The following is a 15,943-nucleotide window of genomic DNA, read 5'->3' as shown; positions in this document are numbered from 1 at the left end:
ATATGTCTTGATATTTTATTATTATAGGCAACTATTTTATTTCATAGACTTTGCTTTAATGGAGATGAGCATTTTTCTTAAGTGGGGAGGTTACAAAAGAGAAGCAATTAGTCAGAGGAAAAGAACTTGAACATTAATTCATTAGAAGGAAATACTTCTAAAGCTGAGAGTATGTTGGCTGGGAGACTTGTAAGGTGGGCAGGCTGACCGGTCCTTTGACACAGCACACATGCTCTTTATGTAATGTCACAGATTATTTGGCAAGTATCAAAAGAACAACCTCAGACTACCACAAGAATATCATGTTTGGATATTGAAGATTGATGCCATATAGGCCAATTTTTGATTTGTGATAATAATGCAAATGCTAGCGATGCATTATGAGCCATGATTTCACTGTATTTTGGTTTTTGTGATGTGATGTATAGCTGATATTTAATATTGTGCAGTGGAGAAACGATTACAACAGATACATTTTAAATAGCGTTTATTGTGTCCTGTTGCTCCAAATTAGGTCAGCTATTTTTAGCACAGCCACTTTTGCATAAAAGATCATACAGCTAGAGAAAAACTCTGAATTTCACAGTAGCCTACATGTAGAGCTCTAAGATATTTATCACGTGGACAAGAATAAAATGCTACACTAGCCTGAGAGCTAATACATGTATATTTTTAATTTGTAAGTGCTGGTGAAATGTATTAGACTCTAAATAAAATGGAAATATAGTAAGCTATAGCTCACGGTTTACTTTGTACCGACTCTTCTTTTGCAACAAAAACATTGCAAATGCATTATTTCAATATCACTATGTGTTTTTAAGGAGCAGGCATTCTCAAAATTCAGTGGGAATTCGATAAAGCTATCATTTGAACCTACGGCTAAACGAACAGAAACCGAAAAGTAGACAAATACCAACTCTGGCTGAAGAAAGTGCAAGTGTTATTTCAGCTGGAACTGGGACAAATACCAGCGTGGGAACGAAATGTCTTTCACCAGTACACTTAAATCCCCACACTGGGGTTTAATGATTAAAATAACGCGATAATTATCGGTAAAAGGCGAAAATAAAGTCATTTCAGGCTTATATGTGCGGTGCCGTGTTAAGGTCACTCGCCGCCTGCATGAATTCCCTTCTTTGTGTTTACACATCCGGGTTTCCTTGTTTGCAGCCCATTCCCCATTTAGAAGCCATTTTGGACACAGATCAGTAACATGCATGTAAACCCCGATCGACCTCCCGACGCAGCGGTGCTACTGTTCCACTGAATAACCTCAAAAAGAGCGCCGAGCTCTCGTCTCGGATGGTTTAAACTGCTTCCCGATCGTATTGTGGATCCGGTTCCGATGCGAAATGCTGTATCTATTAACGGACTAAGAGCCTGGCAGTCAATCGCTCCTATCTTTTCTTGTAACATTGTTGCAGCGTCGCGGCTATTGACACGCGTTGTGGTGCTGCTGGTGCTGCTGGTTAGGCTGCTGGAGGGACCGGAGGCCTGTGGTCGTTCTGATCCCGGACCGATGGTTTGAACGAGCCCAGTTTTGATGTTCGCGGCGGAAAGCGGGGGAAATCTCTGTCTTGTATTTAAAACGGAACATGTCTTTTTCATGGCTAACTTGTTCACTTCTTCTGGGAACTTTATGCGCAGGTAAGGTCCAAATTTGCAACAGTTTTTTTTTTTTGTTTGTTTGTTTAGTTCAGGACATATTTTACGTTTGAAATGTCGACGCGCGAACGAGTTAGTTGGTTGTTGGAACTTTGTTGGCAGTGGATATTATGGATCAGTTGTGGATTTTATTCTTTCGCCCATAGTCGCCTTTTGTCGGCTTGTCCCCTGTAACACACCGGTTTCCTTCTCAAATGATTTAACTCAAGATGAGACTTTTTGATTAAAAACCACTCAGCTGTCATTAAACACAGGCTTTTACGCAGATGAATGTAAATGTATTTATCCAAATGTAAAGCTGTTGCGTTCCCCTGGCAGCAATAGAAGGCAGCAGCTGCACCAACGTCCTGAAACCTTATAGGCTACATCTCAGGTCTGTGCTTACAGCCTGAACAAGAGCCTTTGAAAACACTATGAGGATTGGGAAAAATACATCAGGGGTGTCTGATTTGAAGACACATTTGTCTAAAGTCAGATCTTTGCTCTGAGTAGAGGGTGCTGTTACACAGCTGCGAATTTTATTTCTTTATTTAGCCATATGGGAGATTTTATTGTGCCTCCGATGTGAATACACCACCCCCCACCCCATTCAGCTCTTCATTACAATGGTTGAATATTTATTTTGAGAACAATAATAACCACTTCACAGTTTTTTTTATTTTTTATTTTTTTGCTGAGACACATCTGCCTCTTCTGTACCAAACAGGTTGGTTAAAGCCTTTTTTAAAGTTTATAGCTCAGTAAGCTGCTTCCCCAGAATTCATGTTGTTTTGGTGTAAGCCTGGCTAAGTGACAGAGGGAGGGGGGTTGGGGAATGATCTTGTAGTAAGTCCTCTTGGATCATGTGACCACAGATATCAGAAATGCCATCTCGGCTCAGTGGAGCATTGAACATCACTGGCTTGTGTGTGGATATATTTAGTCTTTCCTACCGTCCTTCCTTCCATCCCTAATAATGAACATTATGTCTGGTCATTACATGCATCCCTATATGCCAAAATGAAGTCCCATTGTGTGCTGCTGGACAGCTTAATGCATGCATGCATGTATGTGTGTGTGTAACGGGTCGGTGGGGGTAGCACTGGGGGATGGGCAGCCTCCTATAGGCAGGGGTTTAAAGAGACAGGCACTGTTTTGTTTTTTTGTTTTGTGAACAAAGATTAGGAATGAAAGTCCAAGCGATATTGTGAACGACATGTCCAGCATGTTATCTACTTTGTGTTTCAACCAGAAACACATCTGTATGTCGCTTTAGTGTGCCTGATGTTAAATCCACTAAGAGGGATGGTAAAATCTTTTCTGTAAGAGTTCAGGTTTTGGAGACTGTCAGCCATTGTTACATGCCTGCTTAGGTTAGGAAATGTCCAACTATTTCCTCTTTAAAGAAGAAGCTCTTATCTGGCTTTCCATATGTGCCATACTCCAGGAGGACGTAGGAGTCTTTATCTTAGCATACCATGTCAGTGTGTGTGTTTCTATACCACAGCGGGGCGTATTAGAATTATTCTTATTCTTCTATCACTAATTAAACTGTGTCATTTTCCTCTTTCAGTCGTTACTCTCTGAATAGCTATTTTAGTGAATGGGATTATGCTGAACTACTATTCAGCAATAATTTTCTAGCCCAGAGGAACTTCCCCTTTACTACAGAGAGCTCCCGGCCCTGGCCGTGTGCCAGAGTGATGATGGAGGCTCTGCTCAGAGATGCGTCTTCGTGCCACTGAGCCATCCCTGCACCATATGTCTGTGTTTCTGCTGTTGAGTTTTAATTCATTACGATGGGAGCTGACTGAGGCCTTCTGTCCATCTCAGGGTACAGTCTGGGCGAAGCAGAGACCCGGGAGTGCGTGTACTACAATGATAACTGGCGTACAGAGAGGACCAACCAGAGCGGCTTCGAGCGATGCGAGGGGGAGAAGGACAAGCGCCTGCACTGTTATGCCTCGTGGCTCAACTCCTCAGGGACCATCAAGCTGGTGAAGAAAGGCTGCTGGTTGGACGACTTCAACTGCTATGACAGGTCGGGTCACTGAGCGAGGTCATCATGCATTTACATTTAGGTTTTGGTTATCTGGCTCGTGCCCAGCTTTGGCTGGTGGTGAGTGCAGCAGTCTCAGTATCTGTGTGTAGTTCAGTGCATCTTTATTTCTCTGACCTGGGGCATTTTCAGGAGTACAAATAAAAGATCTGAAATTATTTGTTGGTTAGCCAGTTTGCTGAGAAACTGTCAAATATTTGCAATTAGAAGATTCTCAAAAGAGAAGATGAGTGGGGGTTTTTATCATTATAAAAAGTCAAGCAAATTAAAGGGATCTTGTGCTCTGGGAATATTTTGAAGAGCATTTTTAACAGGATCAGTCAATATGGAAAGCATCACTTGCACCTCCAAAAAGAAAAAGGACAAGAAAACAATGCAGGAAATTCACTGTACCAAATTAACTATAGTCTCTTTTCAGTTTGATTTGATGTCAACACACACTACATAGTCTGAACTGACTGACGTGCACACCTTTATGAATGCTACACATGAGCAGTCATGTCAAAGTATGCAAACCCCTTTACCTTTTGCACACTTTGTGCTGTAGATTAAATTTAAAATGGATCAAATTGCCATTTTTGTTTACGCTCAGTAGCCCATAATGAAGTGTTTTTGGAAAATTTGTCAAATTTTTTTTAGAACTCCAAAACTGAAGTCTATCAAGTATTCAGACCCTTTGCTGTGGCGTTCCAGACGGTGGTCAGGAGCATTTTCTATGTTTTAATTTGTGTTGATGTGTCAAGAGTTTGATTGGAGTCCTCAAAACTTCAATTTCATCCATTTACAATTATTACAAAACACACACAGTGTAAAAGGTGATGGGGCCTGAAGCCACTGCACACAAAGCTGAGAATGGAACGGTACAGGGCAGCAACTAATATTTTTTAACAATTTTGTCAATGAATTGATTCATTATTATTCATAAAAATTTAAGATTGTAAAAAACAAGAACAACCCACACACGCACAAAAAGTCCACTGCCGTTTCCCAGAGCACAAGATAACACGTTCAGTCTGCTCGCTTTCTCAGATCCAAACCCCACAGACATTCAATTTGCAATGATATAAAACACAAAAGCAGAAGTATGCACATTTGTGAAGCTGATACTAAGAAACATTGACCAGTTTTGCTTTGCAAAGTGACTAAAAAAATGAATGGCTCATCAAAATAGTTATTTAAATTGTGTGTAAAACCAAATTTAAACTAGAAGGCATGCAGTCTGCTACACATGCAAGCATCAGTAGGCACAGAGAAGGCCAGGCAAACAGGTCGAGGGTAGTTTTTAATGTTGACATAAATACATTATTTGAATTGGTGTCTATTCAACCAACAAAACTCCAGTGTGGAAATAAGCAGCAGTGTGCATCGACGGTGCAGGGTACAGCCCGTCGATGGCAGACAGATCCAGTTGCACCAGGCCACACAGGATTTTCCAAGTCAGGAGGAGAATTTTAAACTAGACTTTTATCAGCAGCTGGTGCAGAGTTGTGTGGCACGATCAAACTTCCCAGTCTTTAATATTCAAGCCACAGCTTTTTTGCACAGGCTGGTGACCTCTGGTGGCTCATGAAGTCAAGCTGGTGGAAAAAGAAATGTAGTAATCTTCTCTAGATGACACAGTGTCTGCAGTGTTTAGTAGCTGTGAGATTGATCTGCAGTTTGGGTGTATAGGAGGAGCATTAGGATCAAGACTGGAGCTGTAGAACAGCGGTGAAACAATGGCTATTTTGAGTGACAATTTGATGATGATCAGCATTAGACTTCATCAAACCAAAAGCAGAATTTTACAAAGCTTTGCTACAACATGATGTAAACAGATTGTAGGTTTGGAGGCAGCTACAAATGTGCTGACAGATTTGAGGGAAATTGCTTGGGCCTGAAGCGCTGTTGGCTGTAATTACAATCAAAGTGGGAATATAGTGGACCTGGAAAAGTACATTTGTTCCTGATCAATTTAGTATGAGTGAAAAGCTCCATTAACATAGTGACAAAAATGGAGGGTGATGAAGAGGTAGGCAATTCAGAGCAAGTTGAGGGACAGTGGTAAAGTGCGGAGATTTGCAGTTTTGTGCATATAATGTTAGAAATCCTGTGAATTATCTGTATTTGGCACACTTGCTGACTTCATGAGAGAACTAAGATAATATATCCTCAGTCAGAAGAGGTTTTTAATGAATATGCACTCTATAAATTTCTTTTTTTGGCTCCTACATTGGCAGCGTTAACAGGAATTGATACCGAGGAGCGAACAGGTCGTGGACAGACAATAATGTACAAACAGAAGAGACAGAAAACAAGTCAGTCATTCAACATTTGGTCCTTCAGTTTAAAATGAAAACAACAAAACACTATGTTAGTTTTACCATCGAGACCTTTTGGTCCTGTTCACCGTGTTCGCGTTACAGCTCTTAATGCTCAGTTTCAAAGCTTCTGTCTGATCCGATCTTTCTCTGTTCATCATGGTTTGGTTCCAGCTCCTCTCTGAACCCCCATGCTCTCACAGATTCAACTGAATATGAGCCGCATGCGCATAAGAATAACAACAGCGTAATTTGTGTAACAATTTCCTGACAAACTGCTTGGTTTCGACATGTTCTCTCCACCTTGGGGAGCCGGCGTGACCTGTAGCTTCTCAACAATGACGTCATTTGTCTGACAATCAGTTTGCACATTTTCCTCAAAAACTGCTCAGTTATGACATGTTCCTTCCAGTTGGGTGTGATCAGAAGCTTCTGAATAAATATCCAACAAATGTGAAACGTTATGGTCTGTCCAATGATCCCCATCACTGTTGTTGCTCTCCTCTGTTTTTACCAGTCTGTGAGTGGCCAACACTGCGTGATGATGATGATGGGCAATATGAGCATGCGCAGAGGAGTGTGACATTGATGAAACTGCATTAATTGGATCTGACCGAGGTCACATGGTCTCTGATAACATAGTGGATCTAAGACCATATATGCAGGTGACCCAGATCCAGTCTGGGGAAAAAAGGGGATTTGGTTTGTTCTCTCATCTGTGAAAAGATCTGAGCCAATCTTGTTGAGTCACTTCAGCTTGCAGCCTGAACGTAGCAGTTGTTTAGTGTTAAATCAGCTTTTCACATGTATTTTGTTGTTGGCTTTTGTTTATCAGAGGAATAATCTCAGTGTGTGATCTGCTGTTTCAGGCAAGAGTGTGTCTCAATGGAGGAAAACCCTCAGGTCTTCTTCTGCTGCTGCGAGGGCAACTACTGCAATGAACGATTCACCCACCTTCCTGACTTGATTGGCAGCGGCAACCGAGGTGAGTGGCAGAGACTTCCCACATATAGTACGAGCAAAAAATAGATCCTAGCCTTGCATGTGGTCATAAACGATGTCATGATTGGGATTTTGTTATGATCCTTTTTACGCAGACTAAAATGTTGCTAAATTTTTTCTTGTTAACTTGGCATGAATAAGAGCCACAGTCAAAACATAACAATCTCCTGCAGTTTATTCCACTGATTGCATGTATTGAATGTAGAAGTGCATTGAGGTTGTCTGGTTTTTAAGCCTGTGATGTTGCACCTGTCAGTAATTTTATTTCTATAGTCCAGTACTGATTTACAGCCGCCTAGAAGGTAACAAGAAGTGAACATTTTTAACAGGCTGTCACTTGCGTGTTTGCTGCATTTCTCCACACTCTGTAATCATTTCCCAGTCATTTGTCAAGATCAAGGCTGGGCAGTCTAGATAAAACACTACCCTGCTCTTTAAAAATCAGGTCTCGCAGTCTGTGAGGGACAGTTGTGATGCTGCTAATAACCTACAAGTCATAAAGCTGACATGCTGTAATTATTCTGTTTATCCTTGACAGTGAAAATCCGGCCTCCGCCTCGAGTGCCGTCGGTGCTCAATGTGTTGGTGTACTCCCTGCTGCCTCTCTGTGTGCTGTCCCTGGCCCTCGTTCTGGCCTTGTGGATGTACCGCCACCGCAAACCTCCCTATGGCCACGTGGACCTGAGCGAGGTGAGACAGGCCATACTCAACCCTGGCTCTCATTTGAAGTAGTAATCCACAAAATGTGAGATCAGTCTTTCACTGCGTATGTTTTCTGATGTTTATTCTTCTGGTATATTCCTGAAGGGATGTCAAAGTGACACTTTGTTTTGAGATGAATTTGGCAGAGGAATGAGGCTGTGTTTTCTTTGTTGTTATTTAGGATCCAGGACCTACTCCTCCATCCCCCTTGGTGGGTCTGAAACCACTGCAGCTTCTTGAAATCAAAGCTAGGGGGCGCTTCGGCTGTGTGTGGAAAGCCCAGCTGATGAGTGAATATGTTGCTGTAAAGATCTTCCCTGTTCAGGTACATCAACAAAATGAATTAAACTTTTTTTTTAAGTCTGTGCTGCTCTTTTTCAAGGATCAAGGGTGACTTCTATCTCTTCTGCGGCAGTGCAAGTAAATGGTTTTTTTCATAGATCCCCTGCCGCATATTTTTCAGAAAGTAGGATGTTTAGAACTGTCTTTTAAATATAATGTTAATACATGAGAGGCACAAACTGGTGCAGCCTGTTTTGGGCCGCATTATTTTCCAAGGTGCTTGTATCACAAGCATCACAACCTAAACACAACTCCCTGGTTTGCATATGTTTTCATAGGATAAGCAGTCATGGCAGAATGAGCGGGACATCTTCTTGACTCCGGGGATGCGACATGAAAACATTCTGCGTTACATCGCTGCGGAAAAACATGGAACCAACCTGGAGACGGAGCTGTGGCTCATCACGGAGTTTCATGAGAGGGTGAGAGCACGTCTGCATGTATACGACCATATAATACCCGCATAGTAATTTCATGGTGGGGTGCAGGGCTTCTGCTCTGTGTTGACCAGAGCTGCTAGACATTTTCTAGTATTATTAGCTGAGCTCTTCATGCAGCCCAACAAAAGAGCATCAAGCTTTTGTTGGAGGATTTTATTACTTATGGTAATTCTCTAGCATCCACTAGATCTTTATATGTTTTGCTTATTTATGTTTGTTTTTTAAGCCTGTATTATTGAAATGATGCAGGCATTTAGATAACTAGTGGTATTAAAACTAATGTGTGTGCCTGAAATAAACAAATGGTAATTGCCATTTATGTAATGTTTTTGTAGCTTTCTGTATCTACAGGCAGTGAAACAATCATGTTTATAGCTAATTATTTTAGCTCCATGGGTGCATGTGTTTTCATTTTTTGTCAATACATGTAAAGGTATTTTAAGCTATACTGTATAAATTGTTCCTGACTCTTTTGCGTGTCTGTGTGTGCGCAGGGCTCATTGACCGACCACCTGAAGGGTAACACTGTGACCTGGAGTGAGCTGTGTCACATAGCAGAGACCATGTCACGAGGCTTGGCCTACCTCCATGAGGACATTCCCAGCTACAAGGGAGAGGGGCCAAAACCCACTATTGCGCACAGGTAGGGATAACTTAAGCATCCTGAACCATGTCTTCAGGATGCTGGAAACCTGGTGGTTGCATAGATCAAAACTTAAATTAGTAGTGCCCCCTTCTGGTTGCCTTTGGTGTAGTCATTTTCAGGATGTCCATGGATTAATAGATACAGTATGTGCGACTTAGTCTCTAGCATTTCAGCATTTCAGTGACTGTCCTGAAATAAATTTCCCAGGGACTTCAAGAGCAAGAATGTGATGCTTCAAGATGATTTAACTTCAGTCATTGGAGACTTTGGACTCGCTGTACGATTTGAACCAGGAAAACCACCAGGGGACACTCATGGCCAGGTATGAAATGCTTTACTATGGTTTTAATTTCTGCATTGGCACTCTGGTGCATGGCCGAGTGACTGTCCCCTTGTTTCTGCTGATATGTTCACACAGGCTTTATACGGTTTTTGCAGCTTATGAGTTCTTTAGCAAATAATGACTTGAAAGGAGTGAATGTTTACGTAGTCATTTATGGGGATTTATATCAGAACTTCATTTAATTTTATAGTTCTTTGGCATTAAAAATCTTTCTCTGTTCCTCAAAATCAAACATGAAAAAGACAAAGTGTCAGTGTTGTTATAGTATGTAGGAGTTCAGAATAACACACCTGGTGGCCGTTTCCCCTTGCAGGCTTTGGCATTGAGAGATAAGGTTAATAATTCACCACAGAAAGAATTCAAAACTGTTTATTCTGTCTGCAGAGTAACTCGGACACCTTTGGGGACTGTCACTTTAATGGGAGCCAGTTAACTCGATAATGGGTTTGATAGCGTTCTCTTCAGAAACCATACACACACACAAAGACACAGACTTTCATGTATTGTCCTGCCAGGTGGGTACTAGGCGTTACATGGCCCCAGAGGTGCTAGAGGGAGCCATCAACTTCCAACGAGACTCCTTCCTGAGGATAGACATGTACGCTATGGGCTTGGTGCTGTGGGAGCTGGTGTCCCGCTGCTCAGAGGCCGATGGTGAGTCAAACTGTGCAGGAATTTTTATCACTGTGCTTCAGGGTGACCTAATAAACAAAGGATTAGTTTTTGTTTTTGTCTGGGGAAGCCATTTGATTAAGGGCAAAGGTGTAATGTGGCTGAGTTTGCTCTTTATATTCAGCACTGTTTAATTGACTTATTTCCTGCCTTATGCTCTCCAACCTGTGGCTTTACTGTGTCTCTACAGGTATAGTTGGTGAGTACATGCTGCCATTTGAGGATGAAATAGGCCAGCATCCCTCCCTGGAGGATCTGCAGGATGTGGTCGTGCACAAGAAGATGCGTCCAGTTATCAAGGACTGCTGGCTCAAACATCCTGTGAGTAACAGTGGAAGAATAGCTCCTGCAGCTCCAACAGCAATACCAGGATGTCGTGCATCCTTTTTTCCAGTGAATGTAGCTCAATCCTGTGAGGTCATAGTTCTCTGAATAAGTTCTATTGTTGTTGTTGTTGTTGTTTTTTTACAACTTTAAGCCAGAGAGGGAGTGTAGGATTTCTGCCATAGTTAATGTTTGGGTTCAAAGCAAAATGAACCTTATAAAAATAAAAACCCAAACTTAGTCTCCTAACTTCTGGTTGTGACTACAGGGTTTGAGCCAGATGTGCGAGACCATTGAGGAATGCTGGGACCACGACGCAGAGGCACGATTGTCGGCCGGCTGCGTTGAGGAACGCATCGGCCAAATTGCTAGGACGATCAGCAGCACTACCTCAGACATCCCCGCCTCCATTGTGACAGCTCTCACCAACGAGGACCTACCTCCCAAAGAGTCCAGCACCTGAACTGGTGACAACTTCGTTCACCTGAGCTCCTGACATTTTCCTTTTCAAACCCAAACTCAGCGGATCTCCGTGAATATTTCAAAACGTAAAACAACTAGCAACTTGAATGCAGCTGCTATTTTATCCCAATACTGGTATTTTTTTCTGTTTTCTGTGTTTTAAGTCAGATTTTACTAACATTCATCTGCTGTAGTTTTGTAGTAATAAGCTATGCGATGGGCACATTTGTTAGCACCCATGTGTCAGATCTTAAATATTGTCATTACCTCATGTATTTCTTTTGTGTTAGTCTGTCGGTTTTTTTTTTGTTTGTTTTGTTTTAACCTCATGAGTTATTGTCTTTTCCATTTTCCTGTTGTGGTCATGATCGTCTGCGGCCAAATGAAATGAACCTTTGCTCCAAACCTCGGACGACATGCTGCACACCTCGGAGGAACCATTTTCAGACTGTTAGACAAAATCTATTCATCTTCCTCAGGGGTTGAAGCTTCTCAAATATTTTTTTTAACTCAAATGTGCTCTCATTCTAAACCTGTGAACGCCTCAGAATGGGGAAAAGAAGATCAAAAAAAAGTCAGAGCACAGCTGTTGTATTGTAAGGGGGGGGGAGTTGAGCAGTTGTACTGGACATTTTGAACTCTATGAAGATTTGGGACAAGCATCTTGTCCCTGGGGAACTACCTCTCAGGTATCCAGTGAGCTTCTTTGGAACATTTTCTCTAATTTGAGAGCCAAGCTATCAAGCTAGCTAACCTGGACATATTCCTGGATTTTTATTGGTTTATTAATTGTAGAAATTCAGAGTTACTCCTTTGCCAGTGCCAGGGGCATTGACGGATGCTGTCTGGAGTTGCAATGTTACACATTCTTGATTATTTTTTAACTGTCTGTGTGAGTTTATGTGTGTTTGTATGTATGTGTGACAATTTGAAGACTCAGTGATATGAGATGGGATAGAGAGCATGTTTTTAAAGGAAGAACCAGGGGCAGGTAGTTGGGTTTTATCCTTGCGAGGGCCATACTTGAGTAAGCAACATGTCTGTTTTTAATTTTCAGGGGTGTTTGTTCAGTAGACTCAGACACCAGTCCCCAGATACCTCAGTCACTGTACGTCATGCAAGGAGAGCTCAAATGGTTGCCTTTGTCTCAAATGCAATGCCATAGTTGTACCATAACATGAATACCATACATCTGAATGTCCGTTATGCTGCTGTGACTATTCCAGGATACTCAAGGATTTGTAGATGTACATGTATTCTTTGTTAATATAATGCTAACGTGATAACTATTCATTATATTATGTGAGGCTAATATTCTCTTTTGGGTTTGGGTTTTGTTTTTGTTTCTCCCAACCGGGTAGGCCCTCAGCTGCTTACTCCTCCAGACTGACCTCAAATATTCTGACAAGTACCTCAGGCTTTTTCTACATGTATATCAAGTTGTGTTGTGTATTTTATTGTGTTTTAGTAGTTGAGCTATTTTATTGCTGGTTAGGCCTAGTCTGTGGAGATTTCTTTTAATGGAGACTGACCAGTTGTCACGGTGTTAATGCTGTACAAACCTAAAACAAAAGAGGCAGATAGTTGTAAATAGACTTGTAAACACAGTTGCCGAACACTGATCTTTTGTTTTTTTAATACAAAATCAGGGTAATGGTGTTCTCATTTGACATAAATGGATTTCTCAGTTCCATCTCTACATATTTAAGTCATTTTTGACAACTAGCCCTGTGATTATATATACACACATATATATTTTCAGATTTCTAAGAATGGTAATTGTGTTGCTGTTCTATGAATAATGGTATCTGTTCCTCTGGGTCAGAAGCTGTGTAGGTAGCACTTGCATTAGAAAGCTTAGTGTGAATATAAAAAAAATCCTAATGGTTTGCTGCGGGTGGCTTCTGTGATTGGCCACTTGTTTTAAATGCCAGTTTGAACAGTATTACCTCAATATTAACCCGCTGATGTGATGTTCAGGCCTGTTTAGTGATAGTTTATACACGTTGGACAACACACACACACTCATCTGTTGTGCTGTGGAAAGATGCTTTTGACATTTGCTCCTGTGCAGTTTCTGAAGTTGCAGTTGGTGAAGAATGTGTGTGTGTGGGGGGTGGGGGGGGGCATCAATTAATAGAGAACACTGTTTAAAGTGTTTGGAAATGATCGACATGTCTAACCACATGAGTGATTGATTTGATAAAGCAGCCTCATTAGGAGTCGTGTAAAGAGCGGCATGTGCGTGGTCCAAGGGTCCAGCAATATTTATTACACAGCAATAGTCATTTGAATATTCTAGTTCAGTTCATTAAACTCAGATCAATAAACTGCATCTCAACACACCTGGATCACGTTCTGACAAGGACACGTGTTAAGCGTCCTGACAGAAAACTGCTGCGAGTAGAACATGACCCAGGTGCTCTCACGTATTGTGCCAGAAAAACAACGATCACGTAGGAGAATCTGCCACGATCGGTTGTTACCTCCAAATGCTGTCTTACACCCAGCTCTTCTGAACAGAAAAACCAGTTACCTCATGCAGTACCTCGTTAGTAACACTAACATGGAGTCGGTCTCATCTTCAAAAAAAAGGCAAAAAAAAAAAGTATCGTGTATATATTTACTTGACAAATGTAAAAGGTTTCTTCCTTTTTCATGTGTGGGTCCTGTGAATGCAAAATCCCCCTTTTTTATTAAGTTTCCAGTCCACGTATTATTTTTTTCTTGTAGTATGAGTGGATGTTTCACTGAAATTGTGACCTTCCCTGTTTATGTGAATTCTCCGTGTGTGTGAGTGGTGTAGGTTGGTTGTCTTCACTAAAACAGTATGAATGGTAACTGTCTGTGAGTTGAAATGCTTAGAAATATATACTAGATGAAAATCCATCCATCTTTTGTATATTAAAATAAAGACAAACATGGATTAACCATGGAGGTGGAATTCTTTGGTTTTTCAGTTCACATCTGTTTGACTATGTTATCATACTCTCACATTACACATTACCTCAACATAAAAACAAGTTCCAGCTGATAAAATCAAGAGGGGGGTTGGTAGTTTAAAGCACCAAGCAAATATAAAAGCTTTTTTAGAAGCAACATTTTGTAGCTGTTGTTCTGTAACATACAGTAAATATGTTTGGGTGAGTTAATAATTTCTTTTTCTAGGGCAATGCCTATAGATCAAAACTGAAGATTAACCATAGTTTGGAAGCAAACTTGGAAAGGCACTAAAATAAATTAAAAACTAAAAAATAGTTACAGTAAACTTTGCTTATTCCTTTAGGTTGAATCTTACATTGTTAGCAATAACGTAACATTGTTGTGGTTCTGATATGGGGCCCAAAATTGTTGCAAGGCTTTATTCCCTATGCTCCAAAAATCACAATTTAATTCAGTTAATTATTCATTTAAGAACAGAAGCAGTATAACCATATAACCAAGCAATATAAAATCAAAGAGTTAAACCTTGATATTGTTGCAACTAATAACTAACAATAATGCTGCATTTAATAAATCTACTAGCCTTATAATAATATGGTATCCCGGTCCACGTTTCTAGGTGCAATTTAAAATTAAATGTGTCTAATAAAGACTATTTAATTTCCCAACTGAGAAAATAAAATTCACGACTGAAAAAAACCTGGAAAATACATCAGAATTTTATGCAAACATAAGGTGCACGTTTATTACGCAAATGTTTCAGTTTGTTCATATTTATTTATAGACCTGTAGTCCAGTACCACTAACATACGAAGTCCTTTTTTAGCACATTCAGAGGTCATCCGAACAATTCAGAATCAGTTTACATGCCCTGCCCTGACAGTGTAATGATAGGCCTCTTAAATATCGGCAGCGAGGAGCATAACCATGATAAAGTGCGTTTATTTCTCTTAACATATATTCCATCGAGATACATTTCACTATCTCAGGATGTTAATTTAAAACCACACCTGTTCTAATCCGGATGCTATTTCATGTTTATTTTGAGATCCCACCGTAATGTCCGCCTGCAAGTGAAGACATCACAGCTCCTTGCCATTCAGAGAAAATAGCCAATCAAGACGCGTCTAGGTAGTCATGTGGCAAACCGTCTGGTAAATTACGATTGACTTGAGACTTGCGAATATTCGGTTCCTTGTTGGTGGACAGTTGGTTCAAAGAGAACAACTTTTTAACTTATTTGGAGTTCGTTGTTTTCTGGCGGAAATACACTTGTCTCTCTTAAGCAGAGTTTTGTTTTGATTTTGTGGCCATTATGTCAGTAAACTCCCGAGCAGGTGAGTTTAAATAGCGTATTTTGGCTATGCCCGCAAAGTAGTGCATGACCCTGGTCGTGTGGTTTTAGCACAGCGTTACTGGGACAGCAACGACACTTTTCATTGTAAAATGTGCCGAACAGAAATGTGAAGGCGTTGTTTGCCATATTGCTTACAATTTCACCTAGTTTTGGTCTTTTTAAAGCGTTAGCGTTGCTTTTATCAAATGGGTGGCAGTGTTCTTATGTACTGACAGATAACGCTAACGTTTTGTTTTTAACGTTACAAATTTAACGTTAAGATAGCTGATAGCGAAACATTACTCAACGTTAACGTTACAGCGCTTGTAAGTAACGTTAAAAAACATTTGGGAAAATGTTATGGTGTCATTTAAAGACATTAAATGACTTGTATGGGAAACCAAAAGCAAAATTTGCTCTCTGTACACTCACTACTTAGTATAAGAGACACCGTTGCTATAAAACTGATAAGATTTGTCATCAGGACTTGGTTCATTAAATTCTAGAGTGTATACTCTGATTCCTATTGTTTAGTTGTTACTATACACCATTACAGGTATTTTAAGTTCAGTTATAGAGATACACTCATCATGTTCATCCATCGCTCTCTGTCTTTTAGCCGTCCAGCGACCAGGGCAGCGTGGTGAGTTAAGGGGATAGCTGGCCTGCTGTACCCCCTATAAAGGGTGTCAGCTGCACAGGCTGCTGGGATGCTACGGGAGAGCGGG

At 40.8% G+C, this 15,943-nt stretch overlaps 1 protein-coding gene across 1 annotated transcript; it reads left to right on the top strand.

The window, feature by feature from the left end:
- Positions 1 to 1,149: 1,149 nt before the first annotated feature.
- Positions 1,150 to 12,569, top strand: LOC109955427 (activin receptor type-2B-like). The gene is made up of 11 exons (XM_020591573.1): positions 1,150 to 1,647; positions 3,478 to 3,685; positions 6,873 to 6,988; positions 7,544 to 7,695; positions 7,889 to 8,032; positions 8,328 to 8,471; positions 8,984 to 9,132; positions 9,343 to 9,457; positions 9,994 to 10,132; positions 10,341 to 10,471; positions 10,743 to 12,569. The coding sequence occupies exons 1-11, from the start codon at positions 1,596 to 1,598 to the stop codon at positions 10,935 to 10,937; spliced, it is 1,545 nt and encodes a 514-aa protein (XP_020447229.1). The 5' UTR covers positions 1,150 to 1,595; the 3' UTR covers positions 10,938 to 12,569.
- Positions 12,570 to 15,943: the final 3,374 nt, after the last annotated feature.

Source organism: Monopterus albus, unplaced genomic scaffold (genome assembly GCF_001952655.1).
Source record: "Monopterus albus unplaced genomic scaffold, M_albus_1.0 scaffold14.1, whole genome shotgun sequence".
NCBI classification, from domain to species: Eukaryota; Metazoa; Chordata; class Actinopteri; order Synbranchiformes; family Synbranchidae; genus Monopterus; species Monopterus albus.
This window is presented reverse-complemented; position numbering and strand designations above follow the sequence as displayed.